General features: G+C 44.2%; 1 protein-coding gene across 1 annotated transcript in view; it reads left to right on the forward strand.

Moving 5' to 3' along the window:
* The first annotated feature begins 243 nt into the window (after positions 1-243).
* The window catches only part of CRABP1 (cellular retinoic acid binding protein 1), a 30598-nt gene continuing 9135 nt past the window's right edge, over positions 244-21706 (forward strand). The window contains exons 1-2 of the mRNA XM_044283382.1: positions 244-316; positions 3053-3231. Coding sequence (XP_044139317.1) covers positions 244-316; positions 3053-3231 — 252 coding nt within the window. The remainder of the gene's footprint in view (positions 317-3052; positions 3232-21706) is intronic.

Here is a 21706-nt window from a genome sequence, read left to right on the forward strand (position 1 = left end):
AAATGTCCTTGTAAGGTGTTTATATTCCTAATGAAAATCTGACATTTCAGAAGGGGGGCAGTGAAGAGGGCAGAAGGAGGGGCACCCACTCTCTCCTCCATCACGATGACACACATGAGAGAATAAGACAGGACTCATTTAGACGTCTGGCAGGAATCAGAACGCCCGCTTAGGGTGAATCTTCCTGAGTTCCTTTATTTCTACCCTTCTTGCTGTCAACGCAGGTGTGGAACTAGCACATACATGATGCCGGATTTTGCAGGAATTTGGAAAATGAAAAGCAGTGAGAATTTTGATGAACTTCTGAAAGCTCTCGGTAAGACTGGCAAATAATTATACAACTGACCTGCATTTATGCCAGAATTTTACATTATATAAGATTTTATATATTTCCATTACTTTTTCATAAATAAATGAAAGTATCATACTGCAAACCAAATGAAGAAATCATTTTTTCATTCTTTCTTTTATACAGTCATTACATCTTATATAGCGCTGATTTATAAGGAATTTCAGCCAACACTGAACCAATTTCATTATTAGTATTATTTAAATATGCATGACCTCCCTTTAATTTTTTTATCTTTATTATTTCTCTATGCACAAATGTAGCAGGGCTGAGTTTATCATCTTGCACAAGACTGGTACATCTACTAAGATAGTTATGCCTTTAATTACTTTGCAGAAAAAGCCAACTAATTGAATATATGGAACATACACCATATAATATCCTATAGATACATTTGTGAAGGAGGAAAGTTGATTCCACATTATCTGACAATTAGATACTCTCCACAGGTAGATTACAAAATCCATAGAAAACTAATTTTACAAATAGTGAATGAATACTGATTGGTTGTAATAATACATGATAATACGATGGCGAACCTGGCATAATAGAACTATACTAAAATACAGAAGGTGAATTTCCATTATTGACCTTACCAAGTATCATTTCTCAAATAATGAAAGTATTGGGTTTTTCTGAAAATATTTTTTTATTTAATGTTTTATTATTGGCAAATTTGGCTATAATTTAATAAAACGCAAGACATATAATAATACATACAATACACACAAGATAATGTCAGTAGTGACTGGAATAACTGAAATGACCATTCAACTAAAGATATCTGATCTAGGATGCAAAGAGAATTGTAGATATACTAGACTGGATATTTTACCACTGTATATTTTTAAACCCTGAATTCTGAGACTTGACCAGAAAGGACACATGATTCTGGTGACAGACTGGATCTTGTAAGACCTACTTAGGGCTCGTTCACACAAACGTTTTTTGTGTTCCGTATACGGAACCATTCATTTCAATGGTTCCCCCCAAAAACTGGAATGTACTTCGTATGCATTCCGTTTCCGTATTTCCGTTCCGTTGAAAGATAGAACGTGTCCTATTATTGCCCGCAAATCATGTTCTGTGGCTCCAATCAAGTCAATGGGCCCGCAAAAAAAAACAGAACACATACGGAATGTACTCCGTATGTCTTCCGTATCCATTCTGTTTTTGCAGAACCATCTATTGAAAATTTTATGCCCAGCCCAATTTTTTCGATGTAATTACTGTATACTGTATATGCCATATGGAAAAACGGAACGGAACCGGAAACACTACTGAAAAAAAAACTGAAAAACGGATTCGAGAAAGATGGCCCGCAAAACACTGAAAAAGACATACGATCGTGTGAACGAGCCCTTAGATTGATGTAGGTATTGCCCAAGAGAATTACGCCTGTGCCTATGACTAAGCTCTTGTCAGACTCAGTGTATTTCCTGCCCTGTCACTCTGGCAATACCTTCAGCTTGAGATACATAAGATCTCAAAGATTTATAACATCAATAGCCTTTTTACTTACTATAAGGGCTCATGCAGACGAACGTAAGGGCTCAATGCCTGTATTGCAAATAGTAAACGGACGGTCCGCAATATACGGGTACTGGACGTGTGCCATGGTGCGGATGCGGACTTATTGACTTTAAAGGGAACCTGTCACCGGGATTTTGTGTATAGAGCTGAGGACATGGGCTGCTAGATGGCCGCTAGCACATCCGCAATACCCAGTGCCCATAGCTCTGTGTGCTTTTATTTTGTAAAAAACCCGATTTGATACATATGCAAATTAACCTGAGATGAGTCCTGTCCCTGACTCATCTCATGTACAGGACTCATCTCAGGTTAATTTGCAAATGTATCAAATCGGGTTTTTTACACAATAAAAGCACACAGAGCTATGGGGACTGGGTATTGCGGATGTGCTAGCGGCCATCTAGCAACCCATGTCCTCAGCTCTATACCCAAAATCCCGGTGACAGGTTCCCTTTAAGTTCGGATTTCAGACCCAGATACGACCGAAGATAAGACCGCACCTATCTTTTGCAGAGCGGATGCACAGATCGGAAGCCCATGGAAGCACTACAAAGTGCTTCCATAGGCTTTTAGGTCCTTGCCTCCGCACCGCAAAAAGATAGAACAAGTTCTATCTTTGGCCGTATCTTGTGGATTGCGGACCCATCCAAGTCATCCACAAACAGAGGGCACACGGCCGTTGCCCCTACATTGTGGACTGATATTTGCAGTCCACAGTATGGGCACTGGGCCCTTACGCTTGTGTGCATGAGCCCTAATAGTGTATATGCAGTATATATATATATTAGTTCTGCTGCTCTCAGAGTGGCAGTCCTTACTTTTGACCCAGATCTCCTCAATCCTCTTCGTTACTGAATTGCTCATCTTTTAGAAATGATGAATAGATTTGATACTTTTTTATATTCTTTTTGACTTCAGCATATGCTAGAGGGTTCCATTATTACCCAACTCAATGAGGTGGATTCAGCAAATAATAATTGGGTACATTGTAACCATTTACAGTCTGTGCTGATCAAGATTACCACATTATAAGCTGGAATTAATAGTGCAACATGTTTTACAGTTCACAATTTGTTGACTAGATCATGTGAAATGATCATGTTTTCTGATGTGAATGAATAAGAATAGTTTAATACTCACATGTGTAATGCATGTTGTATGATGATATAGGTGTGAACGCAATGCTCAGGAAGGTAGCAGTGGCTGCTGCTTCAAAGCCGCATGTAGAGATCCGTCAGAATGGAGACCGGTTTTATATTAAGACATCTACCACAGTCAGAACCACAGAGATCCAATTCACTGTTGGAGAAGAATTTGATGAGGAGACTGTGGATGGCAGAAAATGCAAGGTAGATTCTCCTGGTCTCAAATTATTATTAAGAAATATTGCAACAAGTACTGTAAAAGTTCTAGAAATATTAAAAGTCCAATATAAAATATATATCAGAAGAAAATGTTGAATAACTGTAAAACAGATTGGCGATCTCTATGCAGGAAGATAGATCTAAATACAGTACATGAACTTCAGTATTAATAATATATTTAAGTGCCATCAAGAGTTTTTATAGATAATATGCTGTAAATACAATCTGTCCCCATCTTGGAAAAAGAATTTTGCAATCTTGCAGATTTCCCATAATGTGCAATCATGAGCATTTTCAGCCACTTTATTCTTACCATACTTGCTACTAATGTGGAAAAGAGCTAGAATGCTAAGAGGACATATCAAACATCGTGTTTTTCACTTGGCTTCACTACTCAAAAAGCTAAGCGAAAAAATGAATACTCAGTTTTGGTTCAAGATAACATAACAAAACCATCCAAATCCGGCAATCCGCCATGTTTTCAGCTCTCTGCTGCACTGAATTAGGCTACTTTCACACTTGTGTTCAGAGCGGATCCGTCTGAGACGGATCCGCTCATATAATGCAGACGGTGGCTCCGTTCAGTACGGATCCGTCTGCATTATATTGTTAAAATATTTCTAAGTGTGAAAATAGCCTCAGACGGATCCGTCCAGACTTTCAATGTAAAGTCAATGGGGGACGGATCCGTTTGAAGATTGAGCCATAGTGTGTCATCTTCAAACGGATCCGTCCCCATTTACTTACATTGTAAGTCTGGACGGATCCACACGCCTCCGCACGGCCAGGCGGACACCCGAACACTGCAAGCAGCGTTCAAGTGTCCGCCTGCTGAGCGGTTCGGAGGCTGAACGCTGCCAGACTGATGCATTCTGAGCGGATCCGCATCCACTCAGAATGCATTAGTGCTGGATGGAAGCGTTCGGGTCCGCTTGTGAGCCCCTTGAAACGGAGCTCACAAGCGGACACCCGAACGCTAGTTTAAAAGTAGCCTTAGTTTATTCTACCACAGATTATGGTGCAGTTTTTCATGTAAAGACTGCATTTCAACTAAAGAAAATCACAAAATCAGAATTTGCCTGCAATTTAGGAATATAGCTGTGAGTGGATTACAAGGCTTAGCTCACATGGGGAGCTAACTGCTCAGAAGATATGCACCATGTTTAGATGTTAGTTACTAGGGCCTTTGAAAACTGCCTTAGTTTAAGGGGTTTTCCAGTATTTTTTAACTGTGCGATGAGGAAAAAGCAAAGCCATAAAATATTTTTTTCTCCGCTGTATTCACTGAAGAAAATAAACAGTCAGAGGAAATGCAGAATGTAAAAATTAATTTCCCATTAAAAGTGCCCTGTCTGACCCAGGAAGAAGTACAGCGGCGTCTTAAAAAGATTAAGATAGACAAATCGCCAGGACCAGATGGCATACACCCCGTATCCTAGGAGAACTAAGTAATGTCATAGCCAGACCATTATTTCTGATATTTAAGGACTCTATACTGACAGGGAGTGTTCCACAGGATTGGCGCATAACAAATGTGGTGCCAATATTGAAAAGGGGTCCAAAAGCAGAGCCCAGAAACTATAGGCCGGTAAGTTTAACATCTGTTGTGGGTAAACCGTTTGAAGGTTTTCTAAGAGATGCTATCTTGGAGTACCTCAATGAAAATAAGCAAATAACGTCATATCAGCATGGCTTCGTGAGGGATCGGTCATGTCAAACTAATTTAATCAGTTTCTATGAGGAGGTAAGTTCTAGACTTGACAGCAGTGAATCAATGGATGTCGATATCTGGAGTTCTCCAAAGCATTTGACATAAAAGGTTAGTATATAAAATGAGAAGTCTTAGGCTGGGAGAAAATGTCTGTATGAAGGTAAGTAACTTGCTCAGTGATAGAAAACAGAGGGTGGTTATTAATGGTACATACTCAGATTGGGTCACTGTCACTATCGGAGTACCTCAGGGGTCAGTATTGGGCCTTATTCTCTTCAATATATTTATTTATGATCTTGTAGAAGGCTTGCACAGTAAAATATAAATTTTTGAAGAGGACACTAAATTGTGTAAAGTAATTAACACGGAAGAGGACAGTATACAGAGGGATCTGGATAGATTGGAGGCTTAGGCAGATAAGTGGCAGGTGAGGTTTAACACTGACAAATGTAAGATTATGCACATGGGAAGGAATAATGCAAGTCACCCATACATACTAAATTATAAAACACTGGGTAACACTGACATGGAAAAGGACCTAGGAATCTTATTGAACAGCAAACTGAGCTGTAGAAACCAGTGTCAGGCAGCTGCTGCCAAGGCCAATAAGATAATGGCAGAAATCATCTAAAAAAAACGACCCACAAGGAGCCACAAATGTCGCCAAAAAATGAACGTGACTTTCGCATATATGAAAATCAAAAAAGCTTTATTGTTGATATACAAAACATACATACATAATGATTAGGGATGAGCGAACTCGAACTGTATAGTTCGGGTTCGTACCGAATTTTGGGGTGTCCGTGACACGGACCCGAACCCGGACATTTTCGTAAAAGTCCGGGTTCGGGTTCGGTGTTCGTCGCTTTCTTCGCGCTTTTGTGACGCTTTCTTGGCGCTTTTTGAAAGGCTGCAAAGCAGCCAATCAACAAGCGTCATACTACTTGCCCCAAGAGGCCATCACAGCCATGCCTACTATTGGCATGGCTGTGATTGGCCAGAGCACCATGTGACCCAGCCTCTATTTAAGCTGGAGTCACATAGCGCCGCCCGTCACTCTGCTCTGATTAGCGTAGGGAGAGGTTGCGGCTGCGACAGTAGGGCGAGATTAGGCAGATTAACTCCTCCAAAGGACTTGATTAACTGATCGATCTGCAGCTGTGGATCATTGAGCTGCTGATCCTCAATTGCTCACTGTTTTTAGGCTGCACAGACCGTTTGTCAGTCTCATTTTTCTGGGGTGATCGGCGGCCATTTTGTGTCTTGTGGTGCGCCAGCACAAGCTGCGACCAAGTGCATTTAACCCTCAATGGTGTGGTTGTTTTTTGGCTAAAGCCTACATCAGGGTGAAGCTGTCACACCAAGTGCATTTAACCAGCAATAGTCTGTTCATTTTTTGGCCATATACAAAATCAGGGGCAAGCTGCGCCTGTCACCAAGTGCATTTAACCCTCAATGGTGTGGTTGTTTTTTGGCTAAAGCCTACATCAGGGTGAAGCTGTCACACCAAGTGCATTTAACCAGCAATAGTCTGTTCATTTTTTGGCCATATACAAAATCAGGGGCAAGCTGCGCCTGTCACCAAGTGCATTTAACCCTCAATGGTGTGGTTGTTTTTTGGCTAAAGCCTACATCAGGGTGAAGCTGTCACACCAAGTGCATTTAACCAGCAATAGTCTGTTCATTTTTTGGCCATATACAAAATCAGGGGCAAGCTGCGCCTGTCACCAAGTGCATTTAACCCTCAATGGTGTGGTTGTTTTTTGGCTAAAGCCTACATCAGGGTGAAGCTGTCACACCAAGTGCATTTAACCAGCAATAGTCTGTTCATTTTTTGGCCATATCCCAGTCTAATTCTGTCACTAAATCCATACCGGTCACCCAGCGCCTAAATACTAGGCCTCAAATTTATATCCAGCTAAATCTGTCCCTAGTGCTGTAGCTGGGCGAGTTATTTAGTGTCCGTTCAAGCACATTTCTTGTTCTGGGTTGAAATACAATTCCCAATTTAGCAATTTCATAATTTAGTGGTTCCTGCTATATCAGAGCTATTTGAAATCTATCCCAAAAAGGGTATATAATATTGAAGGTGCACATTGGGTCATTCAGAATAACTTCACACACACCCGCTACTGTGTATTTCCAAGTCTAATTCTGTCACTAAACCCATACCTGTCACCCAGCGCCTAAATACTAGGCCTCAAATTTAAATCCCTCTAAATCTCTCGTTACCCACCGCTGTACTGTTGTTGCTGGGCAAGATATTTAGTGTCCGTCAAAGCACATTTTTTGTTCTGGGTTGAAGTACAATTCCCAATTTAGCAATTTCATAATTTAGTGGTTTCTGCTATATCAGAGCTATTTGAAATCTATCCCTAAAAGGGTATATAATATTGAAGGTGCACATAGGGTCATTCAGAATAACTTCACACACACGCTTCTGTGCATTTCCAAGTCTAATTCTGTCACTAAATCCATACCGGTGACCCAGCGCCTAAATACTAGGCCTCAAATTTAAATCCCTCTAAATCTCTCGTTACCCACCACTGTACTGTTGTTGCTGGGCAAGATATTTAGTGTCCGTCAAAGCACATTTTTTGTTCTGGGTTGAAGTACAATTCCCAATTTAGCAATTTCATAATTTAGTGGTTTCTGCTATATCAGAGCTATTTGAAATCTATCCCTAAAAGGGTATATAATATTGAAGGTGCACATAGGGTCATTCAGAATAACTTCACACACACGCTTCTGTGCATTTCCAAGTCTAATTCTGTCACTAAATCCATACCGGTGACCCAGCGCCTAAATACTAGGCCTCAAATTTAAATCCCTCTAAATCTCTCGTTACCCACCGCTGTACTGTTGTTGCTGGGCAAGATATTTAGTGTCCGTCAAAGCACATTTTTTGTTCTGGGTTGAAGTACAATTCCCAATTTAGCAATTTCATAATTTAGTGGTTTCTGCTATATCAGAGCTATTTGAAATCTATCCCTAAAAGGGTATATAATATTGAAGGTGCACATAGGGTCATTCAGAATAACTTCACACACACGCTTCTGTGCATTTCCAAGTCTAATTCTGTCACTAAATCCATACCGGTGACCCAGCGCCTAAATACTAGGCCTCAAATTTAAATCCCTCTAAATCTCTCGTTACCCACCAGCTGTACTGTTGTTGCTGGGCAAGATATTTAGTGTCCGTCAAAGCACATTTTTTGTTCTGGGTTGAAGTACAATTCCCAATTTAGCAATTTCATAATTTAGTGGTTTCTGCTATATCAGAGCTATTTGAAATCTATCCCTAAAAGGGTATATAATATTGAAGGTGCACATAGGGTCATTCAGAATAACTTCACACACACGCTTCTGTGCATTTCCAAGTCTAATTCTGTCACTAAATCCATACCGGTGACCCAGCGCCTAAATACTAGGCCTCAAATTTAAATCCCTCTAAATCTCTCGTTACCCACCGCTGTACTGTTGTTGCTGGGCAAGATATTTAGTGTCCGTCAAAGCACATTTTTTGTTCTGGGTTGAAGTACAATTCCCAATTTAGCAATTTCATAATTTAGTGGTTTCTGCTATATCAGAGCTATTTGAAATCTATCCCTAAAAGGGTATATAATATTGAAGGTGCACATAGGGTCATTCAGAATAACTTCACACACACGCTTCTGTGCATTTCCAAGTCTAATTCTGTCACTAAATCCATACCGGTGACCCAGCGCCTAAATACTAGGCCTCAAATTTAAATCCCTCTAAATCTCTCGTTACCCACCGCTGTACTGTTGTTGCTGGGCAAGATATTTAGTGTCCGTCAAAGCACATTTTTTGTTCTGGGTTGAAGTACAATTCCCAATTTAGCAATTTCATAATTTAGTGGTTTCCTGCTATATCAGAGCTATTTGAAATCTATCCCTAAAAGGGTATATAATATTGAAGGTGCACATAGGGTCATTCAGAATAACTTCACACACACCCGCTACTGTGTATTTCCAAGTCTAATTCTGTCACTAAACCCATACCTGTCACCCAGCGCCTAAATACTAGGCCTCAAATTTAAATCCCTCTAAATCTCTCGTTACCCACCGCTGTACTGTTGTTGCTGGGCAAGATATTTAGTGTCCGTCAAAGCACATTTTTTGTTCTGGGTTGAAGTACAATTCCCAATTTAGCAATTTCATAATTTAGTGGTTTCTGCTATATCAGAGCTATTTGAAATCTATCCCTAAAAGGGTATATAATATTGAAGGTGCACATAGGGTCATTCAGAATAACTTCACACACACGCTTCTGTGCATTTCCAAGTCTAATTCTGTCACTAAATCCATACCGGTGACCCAGCGCCTAAATACTAGGCCTCAAATTTAAATCCCTCTAAATCTCTCGTTACCCACCGCTGTACTGTTGTTGCTGGGCAAGATATTTAGTGTCCGTCAAAGCACATTTTTTGTTCTGGGTTGAAGTACAATTCCCAATTTAGCAATTTCATAATTTAGTGGTTCCTGCTATATCAGAGCTATTTGAAATCTATCCCAAAAAGGGTATATAATATTGAAGGTGCACATTGGGTCATTCAGAATAACTTCACACACACCCGCTACTGTGTATTTCCAAGTCTAATTCTGTCACTAAACCCATACCTGTCACCCAGCGCCTAAATACTAGGCCTCAAATTTAAATCCCTCTAAATCTCTCGTTACCCACCGCTGTACTGTTGTTGCTGGGCAAGATATTTAGTGTCCGTCAAAGCACATTTTTTGTTCTGGGTTGAAGTACAATTCCCAATTTAGCAATTTCATAATTTAGTGGTTTCTGCTATATCAGAGCTATTTGAAATCTATCCCTAAAAGGGTATATAATATTGAAGGTGCACATAGGGTCATTCAGAATAACTTCACACACACGCTTCTGTGCATTTCCAAGTCTAATTCTGTCACTAAATCCATACCGGTGACCCAGCGCCTAAATACTAGGCCTCAAATTTAAATCCCTCTAAATCTCTCGTTACCCACCGCTGTACTGTTGTTGCTGGGCAAGATATTTAGTGTCCGTCAAAGCACATTTTTTGTTCTGGGTTGAAGTACAATTCCCAATTTAGCAATTTCATAATTTAGTGGTTCCTGCTATATCAGAGCTATTTGAAATCTATCCCAAAAAGGGTATATAATATTGAAGGTGCACATTGGGTCATTCAGAATAACTTCACACACACCCGCTACTGTGTATTTCCAAGTCTAATTCTGTCACTAAACCCATACCTGTCACCCAGCGCCTAAATACTAGGCCTCAAATTTAAATCCCTCTAAATCTCTCGTTACCGCTGTACTGTTGTAGCTGGGAAAGTTATTTAGTGCCCGTCAAAGCACATTTTTTGTTCTGGGTTGAAGTACAATTCCCAATTTAGCAATTTCATAATTTAGTGGTTCCTGCTATATCAGAGCTATTTGAAATCTATCCCAAAAAGGGTATATAATATTCAAGGTGCACATTGGGTCATTCAGAATAACTTCACACACACGCTTCTGTGCATTTCCAAGTCTAATTCTGTCACTAAATCCATACCGGTCACCCAGCGCCTAAATACTAGGCCTCAAATTTATATCCCGCTGAATTTGAATACAATACATTGGGCCAAATAATATATTTGTTGTTGTGGTGAACCATAACAATGAGAAAAACATCTAGTAAGGGACGCGGACGTGGACATGGTCGTGGTGGTGTTAGTGGACCCTCTGGTGCTGGGAGAGGACGTGGCCGTTCTGCCACATCCACACGTCCTAGTGTACCAACTACCTCAGGTCCCAGTAGCCGCCAGAATTTACAGCGATATATGGTGGGGCCCAATGCCGTTCTAAGGATGGTAAGGCCTGAGCAGGTACAGGCATTAGTCAATTGGGTGGCCGACAGTGGATCCAGCACGTTCACATTATCTCCCACCCAGTCTTCTGCAGAAAGCGCACAGATGGCGCCTGAAAACCAACCCCATCAGTCTGTCACATCACCCCCATGCATACCAGGGAAACTGTCTCAGCCTCAAGTTATGCAGCAGTCTCTTATGCTGTTTGAAGACTCCGCTGGCAGGGTTTCCCAAGGGCATCCACCTAGCCCTTCCCCAGCGGTGAAAGACATAGAATGCACTGACGCACAACCACTTATGTTTCCTGATGATGAGGACATGGGAATACCACCTCAGCATGTCTCTGATGATGACGAAACACAGGTGCCAACTGCTGCGTCTTTCTGCAGTGTGCAGACTGAACAGGAGGTCAGGGATCAAGACTGGGTGGAAGACGATGCAGGGGACGATGAGGTCCTAGACCCCACATGGAATGAAGGTCGTGCCACTGACTTTCACAGTTCGGAGGAAGAGGCAGTGGTGAGACCGAGCCAACAGCGTAGCAAAAGAGGGAGCAGTGGGCAAAAGCAGAACACCCGCCGCCAAGAGACTCCGCCTGCTACTGACCGCCGCCATCTGGGACCGAGCACCCCAAAGGCAGCTTCAAGGAGTTCCTTGGCATGGCACTTCTTCAAACAATGTGCTGACGACAAGACCCGAGTGGTTTGCACGCTGTGCCATCAGAGCCTGAAGCGAGGCATTAACGTTCTGAACCTGAGCACAACCTGCATGACCAGGCACCTGCATGCAAAGCATGAACTGCAGTGGAGTAAACACCTTAAAACCAAGGAAGTCACTCAGGCTCCCCCTGCTACCTCTTCTGCTGCTGCCGCCTCGGCCTATTCTGCTGCTGCCGCCTCGGCCTCTTCCTCCGCCTCTGGAGGAACGTTGGCACCTGCCGCCCAGCAAACAGGGGATGTACCACCAACACCACCACCACCACCTCCGTCACCAAGCGTCTCAACCATGTCACACGCCAGCGTTCAGCTCTCCATCTCACAAACATTTGATAGAAAGCGTAAATTCCCACCTAGCCACCCTCGATCCCTGGCCCTGAATGCCAGCATTTCTAAACTACTGGCCTATGAAATGCTGTCATTTAGGCTGGTGGACACAGACAGCTTCAAACAGCTCATGTCGCTTGCTGTCCCACAGTATGTTGTTCCCAGCCGGCACTACTTCTCCAAGAGAGCCGTGCCTTCCCTGCACAACCAAGTATCCGATAAAATCAAGTGTGCACTGCGCAACGCCATCTGTAGCAAGGTCCACCTAACCACAGATACGTGGACCAGTAAGCACGGCCAGGGACGCTATATCTCCCTAACTGCACACTGGGTAAATGTAGTGGCAGCTGGGCCCCAGGCGGAGAGCTGTTTGGCGCACGTCCTGCCGCCGCCAAGGATCGCAGGGCAACATTCTTTGCCTCCTGTTGCCACCTCCTCCTTCTCGGCTTCCTCCTCCTCTTCTTCCACCTGCTCATCCAGTCAGCCACACACCTTCACCACCAACTTCAGCACAGCCCGGGGTAAACGTCAGCAGGCCATTCTGAAACTCATATGTTTGGGGGACAGGCCCCACACCGCACAGGAGTTGTGGCGGGGTATTGAACAACAGACCGACGAGTGGTTGCTGCCGGTGAGCCTCAAGCCCGGCCTGGTGGTGTGTGATAATGGGCGAAATCTCGTTGCAGCTCTGGGACTAGCCAATTTGACGCACATCCCTTGCTTGGCGCATGTGCTGAATTTGGTGGTGCAGAAGTTCATTCACAACTACCCCGACATGTCAGAGCTGCTGCATAAAGTGCGGGCCGTCTGTTCGCGCTTCCGGCGTTCACATCCTGCCGCTGCTCGCCTGTCTGCGCTACAGCGTAACTTCGGCCTTCCCGCTCACCGCCTCATATGCGACGTGCCCACCAGGTGGAACTCCACCTTGCACATGCTGGACAGACTGTGCGAGCAGCAGCAGGCCATAGTGGAGTTTCAGCTGCAGCACGCACGGGTCAGTCGCACTACAGAACAGCACCACTTCACCACCAATGACTGGGCCTCCATGCGAGACCTGTGTGCCCTGTTGCGCTGTTTCGAGTACTCCACCAACATGGCCAGTGGCGATGACACCGTTATCAGCGTTACAATACCACTTCTATGTCTCCTTGAGAAAACACTTAGGGCGATGATGGAACAGGAGGTGGCCCAGGAGGAGGAGGAGGAGGATGAGGAAGAGGGGTCATTTTTAGCACTTTCAGGCCAGTCTCTTCGAAGTGACTCAGAGGGAGGTTTTTTGCAACAGCAGAGGCCAGGTACAAATGTGGCCAGCCAGGGCCCACTACTGGAGGACGAGGAGGACGAGGATGAGGAGGAGGTGGAGGAGGATGAGGATGAAGCATGGTCACAGCGGGGTGGCACCCAACGCAGCTCGGGTCCATCACTGGTGCGTGGCTGGGGGGAAAGGCAGGACGATGACGATACGCCTCCCACAGAGGACAGCTTGTCCTTACCCCTGGGCAGCCTGGCACACATGAGCGACTACATGCTGCAGTGCCTGCGCAACGACAGCAGAGTTGCCCACATTTTAACCTGTGCGGACTACTGGGTTGCCACCCTGCTGGATCCACGCTACAAAGACAATGTGCCCACCTTACTTCCTGCACTGGAGCGTGATAGGAAGATGCGCGAGTACAAGCGCACGTTGGTAGACGCGCTACTGAGAGCATTCCCAAATGTCACAGGGGAACAAGTGGAAGCCCAAGGCCAAGGCAGAGGAGGAGCAAGAGGTCGCCAAGGCAGCTGTGTCACGGCCAGCTCCTCTGAGGGCAGGGTTAGCATGGCAGAGATGTGGAAAACTTTTGTCAACACGCCACAGTTAACTGCACCACCACCTGATACGCAACGTGTTAGCAGGAGGCAACATTTCACTAACATGGTGGAACAGTACGTGTGCACACCCCTCCACGTACTGACTGATGGTTCGGCCCCATTCAACTTCTGGGTCTCTAAATTGTCCACGTGGCCAGAGCTAGCCTTTTATGCCTTGGAGGTGCTGGCCTGCCCGGCAGCCAGCGTTTTGTCTGAACGTGTATTCAGCACGGCAGGGGGCGTCATTACAGACAAACGCAGCCGCCTGTCTACAGCCAATGTGGACAAGCTGACGTTCATAAAAATGAACCAGGCATGGATCCCACAGGACCTGTCCGTCCCTTGTCCAGATTAGACATTAACTACCTCCCCATAACCATATATTATTGGACTCCAGGGCACTTCCTCATTCAATCCTATTTTTATTTTCATTTTACCATTATATTGCGATGCTACCCAAAGTTGAATGAACCTCTCCTCTGCCTGTGTGCTAGGCCTAAATATATGCCAATGGACTGTTGCAGTGGTGGCTGACATGAAGCCTGATTCTCTGCTATGACATGCAGACTAATTCTCTGCTGACATGAAGCCAGATTGTCTGTTACGGGACCTCTCTCCTCTGCCTGGGTGCTGGGCCTAAATTTATGACAATGGACTGTTGCAGTGGTGGGTGACGTGAAGCCTCATTCTCTGCTATGACATGCAGACTGATTCTCTGCTGACATGAAGCCAGATTGTCTGTTACGGGACCTCTCTGCTCTGCCTGTGTGCTAGGCCTAAATATATGCCAATGGACTGTTGCAGTGGTGGGTGACGTGAAGCCTCATTCTCTGCTATGACATGCAGACTGATTCTCTGCTGTCATGAAGCCAGATTGTCTGTTACGGGACCTCTCTGCTCTGCCTGTGTGCTAGGCCTAAATATATGCCAATGGACTGTTGCAGTGGTGGGTGACGTGAAGCCTCATTCTCTGCTATGACATGCAGACTGATTCTCTGCTGACATGAAGCCAGATTGTCTGTTACGGGACCTCTCTGCTCTGCCTGTGTGCTAGGCCTAAATATATGCCAATGGACTGTTGCAGTGGTGGGTGACGTGAAGCCTCATTCTCTGCTATGACATGCAGACTGATTCTCTGCTGTCATGAAGCCAGATTGTCTGTTACGGGACCTCTCTGCTCTGCCTGTGTGCTAGGCCTAAATATATGCCAATGGACTGTTGCAGTGGTGGGTGACGTGAAGCCTCATTCTCTGCTATGACATGCAGACTGATTCTCTGCTGACATGAAGCCAGATTGTCTGTTACGGGACCTCTCTGCTCTGCCTGTGTGCTAGGCCTAAATATATGCCAATGGACTGTTGCAGTGGTGGGTGACGTGAAGCCTCATTCTCTGCTATGACATGCAGACTGATTCTCTGCTGTCATGAAGCCAGATTGTCTGTTACGGGACCTCTCTGCTCTGCCTGTGTGCTAGGCCTAAATATATGCCAATGGACTGTTGCAGTGGTGGGTGACGTGAAGCCTCATTCTCTGCTATGACATGCAGACTAATTCTCTGCTGACATGAAGACAGATTCTCTGTTACGGGACCTCTCTCCTCTGCCTGTGTGTGTGCTGGGCCTAAATATATGCCAATGGACTGTTGCAGTGGTGGCTGACGTGAAGCCTCATTCTCTGCTATGACATGCAGACTGATTCTCTGCTGACATGAAGCCAGATTCTCTGTTACGGGACCTCTCTCCTCTGCCTGTGTGTGTGCTGGGCCTAAATATATGCCAATGGACTGTTGCAGTGGTGGCTGACGTGAAGCCTCATTCTCTGCTATGACATGCAGACTGATTCTCTGCTGACATGAAGCCAGATTCTCTGTTACGGGACCTCTCTCCTCTGCCTGTGTGCTAGGCCTAAATATATGCCAATGGACTGTTGCAGTGGTGGCTGACGTGAAGCCTCATTCTCTGCTATGACATGCAGACTAATTCTCTGCTGACATGAAGACAGATTCTCTGTTACGGGACCTCTCTCCTCTGCCTGGGTGCCGGGGCCTAAATATCTGAGAATGGACTGTTCCAGTGGTGGGTGACGGGAAGCCAGATTCTCTGCTATGGAACCTCTCTCCAATTGATTTTGGTTAATTTTTATTTATTTAATTTTTATTTTAATTAATTTCCCTATCCACATTTGTTTGCAGGGGATTTACCTACATGTTGCTGCCTTTTGCAGCCCTCTAGCCCTTTCCTGGGCTGTTTTACAGCCGTTTTAGTGCCGAAAAGTTCGGGTCCCCATTGACTTCAATGGGGTTCGGGTTCGGGACGAAGTTCGGATCGGGTTCGGATCCCGAACCCGAACATTTCCGGGATGTTCGGCCGAACTTCTCGAACCCGAACATCCAGGTGTTCGCTCAACTCTAATAATGATAAAAGGTAGCACAAACGCGGGACACACGGATAAGGAACAGGACCCAAGGAGAGGCCGGGAGATCGGCACACCAGAGGACAGGGAAAAAGTATGTGAGCTGGAAGGAAACCACCAAATAACCTCATGGCACCAAAGCCCCAAACAAAATACAATGGGGGCAGATGTGGTAAAAATGAGGATAGATGAAAGAACAAAAAGAGCATACCCTGAGTGGTGTGTCGATCTCTCGGCCGCCTCCTGACCCAACGCAGCTTCGCCAGCAACCCGGAAAAAGCCAGGATGCTGGCAAAATGGTGTTCGGTCAGGAGGCGGCCGAGAGATCGACACACCACTCAGGGTATGCTCTATTTTGTTCTTTCACCTATCCTCATTATTACTACATCTGCCTCTGTCCTCTGGTGTGCTGATCTCCCGGCCTCCTGTTTCTTATCAGTGTGTCCCGCCTTTGTGCTGCCTTTTATCATTATGTATGTATGTTTTGTATATCAACAATAAAGCTTTTTTGATTTTCATATATGCGAAAGTCACGTTCATTTTTTGGCGACAATAAGATAATGGGTTGCATCAAAAGGAGCATAGATGCCCGTGATGAGAACATAGACCTACCACTTTATAAATCACTAGTCAGACCACACATGGAGTACTGTGTACAGTTCTGGGCTCCTGTGAACAAGGCAGACATAGTAGAGCTAGAGAGGGTTCAGAGGAGGGCAACTAAAGTAATAATGGGGGGACTACAGTACCCTGAAAGATTATCAAAATTAGGGTTATTCACTTTAGAAAAAGACAACTGAGGGGAGATCTAATAACTATGTATAAATATATCAGGGGTCAGTACAGAGATCTCTCCCGTCATCTATTTATCCCCAGGACTGTGACTGTGGCGAGAGGACATCCTCTGCGTCTGGAGGCAAGAAGGTTTGTACACAAACATAGAAGAGGATTCTTTACGGTAAGAGCAATGAGACTATGGAACTCTCTGCCTGAGGAGGAGGTGATGGTAAGTACAATAAAGGAATTCAAGAGGGGCCTGGATGTATTTCTGGAGCGTAATAATATTACAGGCTATAGCTACTAGAGAGATTGTTGATCCAGGGAGTTATTCTGATTGCCTGATTGGAGTCGGGAAGGAATTTTTTTCCCCTTAAGTGGAGAAAATTGGCTTCTACCTCAGTGTTTTTTGCATTCCTCTGGATCAACTCGCAGGATAACAGGCTAAACTGGATGGGCAGATGTCTTTTTTCAGCCTTATAAACTATGTTACTATGTTACTATCCTCAGGATAGGTCATCAGTAACTGATCAGTGGAGGTCCGACACCCAGAACCCCCGCCGATCAGCTGTTTGAGAAGGCACCATTGCTTGCAGCAGCACCGCGGCCTTCTCTCTGATCACATTGCCGTACATTTTAAAGTGGCGGTGCTTGGTATCGCAGCTCAACCTCATTCACTTCAATGTGAGTGAGCTGCGCCTAGGCCAGTGATGGTGAACCTTTTAGAGATAGAGTGCCCAAACTGCAACCAAATACCCACTTATTTATTGCAAAGTGCCAACATGGCAATTTAACCTGAATACCAATATAGTATATCTTCCATGTACTTTATTATTTAGCTATAATAGCTTAATAGCCTACATACAATGCACTGCCTGTGCTCTTCATAGTGTGTCCTGTGCTGATGAATGGCAGGAAAAGTCTAAAGCATATTGGTACACCATAGACTTTTTCCAAGGCGCAGGTGCCCACAGAGAGGGCTCTGAGTGCCGCCTCTGGCACCCGTGCCATAGGTTCGCCATCACTGGCCTAGGCCATGTGACTAATGAACATCGCATTACATGGCCAAAGCTGCAAGAAGTCGCTGATGCCTTCTCAAACAGATGATCGGCGGGGGTTCTGGGTGTTGGACCCCCACTGATCACATACTAGATAACCAGTTAATAAATCCCGGAAAACCCTTCTAAATAATAAAATTCAGGGTTCCTGCAACCACTAATGGGGGTGTCAATATCATATACATCCAAAGGCATTAAGCTCCCCCAAATTTTGCCTACAGGCAGCAAGAATGTTGTCCATTAAAGAGAGTCTATAAGAAGTTGTGACATTATAAACTGCTGAAATCACCAGGTAGGAAGGGTGGGGAAAGCAGAATAAACCCTGGTGGCAGAGTTCCACTGTGAAGTGCTCTCTCTCCTCTGCTCTGAGTGACAGCTGTAGTGGTCTCCTGGTTGGATGTTAAATCGATCACTCAGAGCAAGGAGACTGGCTGTGAAGCAGATCAATGCACTTCACAGTGAAGCACTGCCTCCTGGGCACTTGCAGGAGCAGAAGCTGGCAGAAAAAAAGTTCATATATACATTACTCCAGATAATAAAAGCTCCACAAAGGGTATGATTGTACCGCGCCCTCCAGGTCCTATCTGGTGCTGTTAGCCATTTATGTGCTGTTAGGAGTTTAAAGGGAACCTGTCACTGGGATTTTGGGTATAGAGCTGAGGACATGGGTTGCTAGATGGCCGCTAGAACATCTGCAATACCCAGTCCCCATAGCTCTGTGTGCTTTTATTGTGTAAAAAAAACGATTTGGTACATATGCAAATTAACCTGAGATGCGTCCAGCGTGAAGGAGCCCAGCACCGCCCCGCATCCTCAGAATCTCTTCCTTGCTCTCTGACGTCAGAAAGCTAGAGCGCCGTAATCTCGCCATGCGCGAGCTAGCGCATGCGCAGTTCGTTCCCTGAGGCTGATGCCAGCACAGGGAATGAACACTGACACTGCGCATGCGCTAGCTCGCGCATCGCGAGATTACAGTGCTCTAGCTTTCTGACGTCGGGAAGCAAGGAGGAGATTCTGAGGATGCGGGGCGGTGCTGGGCTCCTTCACGCTGGACTCATCTCAGGGACAGGACTCATCTCAGGTTAATTTGCATATGTATCAAATAGTTTTTTTTTACACAATAAAAGCACACAGAGCTATGGGGACTGGGTATCGCAGATGTGCTAGCGGCCATCTAGCAACCCATGTCCTCAAGACTCCTCAGCTCTATACACAAAATCCCGGTGACAGGTTCCCTTTAACATTGTCAAAACTAATAACAGATTCCCTTTAACTGTAGGTGTGGTAAGCAAGGTACTTGGAACACTACATTACAAAAACAGAGCTCTAGCACCTGTAAAAATGTGAAAACACAAAAATCCTCTCAACCTGCAAAAATTTTAAACAGCCTGTAAAATACTTACTGTCAAAATTCCTCATCAACCTCCACTGTCTAGGCAACATTGCCTCAAATATTTCTATTCCTGCAACAAATTTACCATAGTGGCTGAAGCTAGATGGTAACCTGGGATATCTTTAGACTGTCTAGTTTAGTTTATACCACCCATTTGTTGGCTTACCTAACTCTGAAAGTCTGTCCACATACCTGTAAAATCTGTCCACATGCCCTGAAAATCTGTCCCAATGCACCAAACTCTAAGTTGGGCTAATCTGCACCACTTTTTTGCACCAGAATATGATTTCCAATAGACAAAAGCTGGCCATGCACACATTCTAGTTTAAAACCATTCTTTTTGACAGATCTGATGATGAATTGCCTAAAATGAGATGTGCCAAACTTTTGAAACAAACAATGCCATGAAAGGGGTGCACTTAGCGTGGCAGACGTGGGCCAGTCTGTGGCCTAGTAGTGCCGCTGGAGCACAGAGGACTGGTAGTGGGGGTACCGATAAGGAATGATGACATTAAGCATATTACATATAAGCTATTAATAGAGGTGTGTGGCAGTGACCTATTTCTATACCCCTATTGGAATACCAATGCGCATGTTTATTGTGCAGTTGAAAGAAATAGCTGTATGCCAACCTCACCTACAGTATCTTAGAGGGGAAGTGTTACAGGGAGGATTTTATTTGTTTTAGAGGAACTGCATGTTTGGACCCTGGAGAGTATTAATGCAGATGTTCTGCTAACAATAGCACCACATTCATAAGACATTAATAGAGGTGTGTGGCGGTGACCTATTCCTATTCCCCTATTGAAATACCGATGCGCATGTTTATTGTGCGGTTGAAAGAAATAGCTGTATGCCAACCTCACCTACAGTATCTTAAAGGTGAAGGTGTTACAGGGAGGATATTTTTTTCGTTTTGGCGGAACAGCATGTTTGGACCCTGGTGACTATTAATGCAGATGTTCTGCTAGTAATAGCACCACATTCATCTACAACTGCAGCTCTCCTGCTTTTCTCAGAAATCTCCATTGCATAGGACATGTAAATTGGGAGATTTAATTCCTTAAGAGTTTGGGGATAATACAACTTACCAAATGTAGTATTTCTTTGGAGGCAGAGCATTATATAAAATCTTTGCGCTTCCATTATTTCATTGTATTTTGCTGGCCTACAAAACCTGATTGCTAGAATATATTGATGAACTAAATAAGCACAGAATTACCACATTAAAGTCCGCAGATGCATTGTATCTGCTGCAATATAACCCATGCATTTTCGGATTGTTCATTGATTAAACTAGATTGTATTGATTTGCCACACAACATTAATGAACAATATTAAAGGGGTTCTCCAAGATTCTGTAAAATCTGGCAAAGGGGCTGTGTAAAATGTAAAAGGAAAACCTTATCTTTAAAATATTCCATGCTGCCCCTCCGGTCCCTGCTGGGCGTGTACTGATCATATCATGTACCTGCTATAGCCAATCACCGGTTACAGTCTACAGTGGTCAAGGGAATGAGGAGTGGCATGTGACCACTGCAGGTCCAGCAGGGATGGGAGTGGAGTGGACACTGCCCCTTGCCAAAATTTAAAAAACTTTGGAGAGCCCCTTTAAATAATAGAATATTCAGTGCCAAATGTCAACTATACCTATTGGTACCTACCTTGTTGTATATAGATCTCAATAATTTGCCTCCCTCAATAAGCAGAATTCTCATTTTAATTATCCAGATAGATCCCATAAAAATAATCATAAAATAAAGTATTATCCACTTAATGTAAGACAGTAAGTAGTAAAAGTGTAAGTGCATTAATATAACACACAGAGTGGTAGAGTATGAGCGAATTAGCTAGACGTGGTGCAGCTGTCAATGGAAGTACATTAGTATAACAGATGATACACATAATGGGATACCATAGATCTTTGGCTGTCACACTGAACGTGAATTGGCTACATGATTACATCCCAGACATTACACAGTCCACACAGTGTATATTAAACCTGACACAGCAAGGCATGACTCAGTGATTTATATAGCTACCTCCCATCTGCCTCCTTTATGCTGTCCAGGCAAGAACATGGGGTGGATTTATTGGATCCCCACAAGCCTGCATGAAGGCTTTGGCGCTAATGATGCAATAGAGCAACTTATTGATCAAAGCCCTTTGGTAATGAAATACTATCAGCTAAACAGATTACATTACAGCTAATACATATAATTCTTGGCTAAGATGTGGCCGCTCGAGACTATATAATTGCGATGGGACTTTATATACTGCAATATCGGAACTAGAACCGCACAGAAACTAAATCAGAAAAAGAGAAAGAAAAAAATGTAATTAATACTATTAGCCA

The sequence above is a fragment of the Bufo gargarizans genome, chromosome 2 (genome assembly GCF_014858855.1).
Source record: "Bufo gargarizans isolate SCDJY-AF-19 chromosome 2, ASM1485885v1, whole genome shotgun sequence".
Lineage (NCBI taxonomy): Eukaryota > Metazoa > Chordata > Amphibia > Anura > Bufonidae > Bufo > Bufo gargarizans.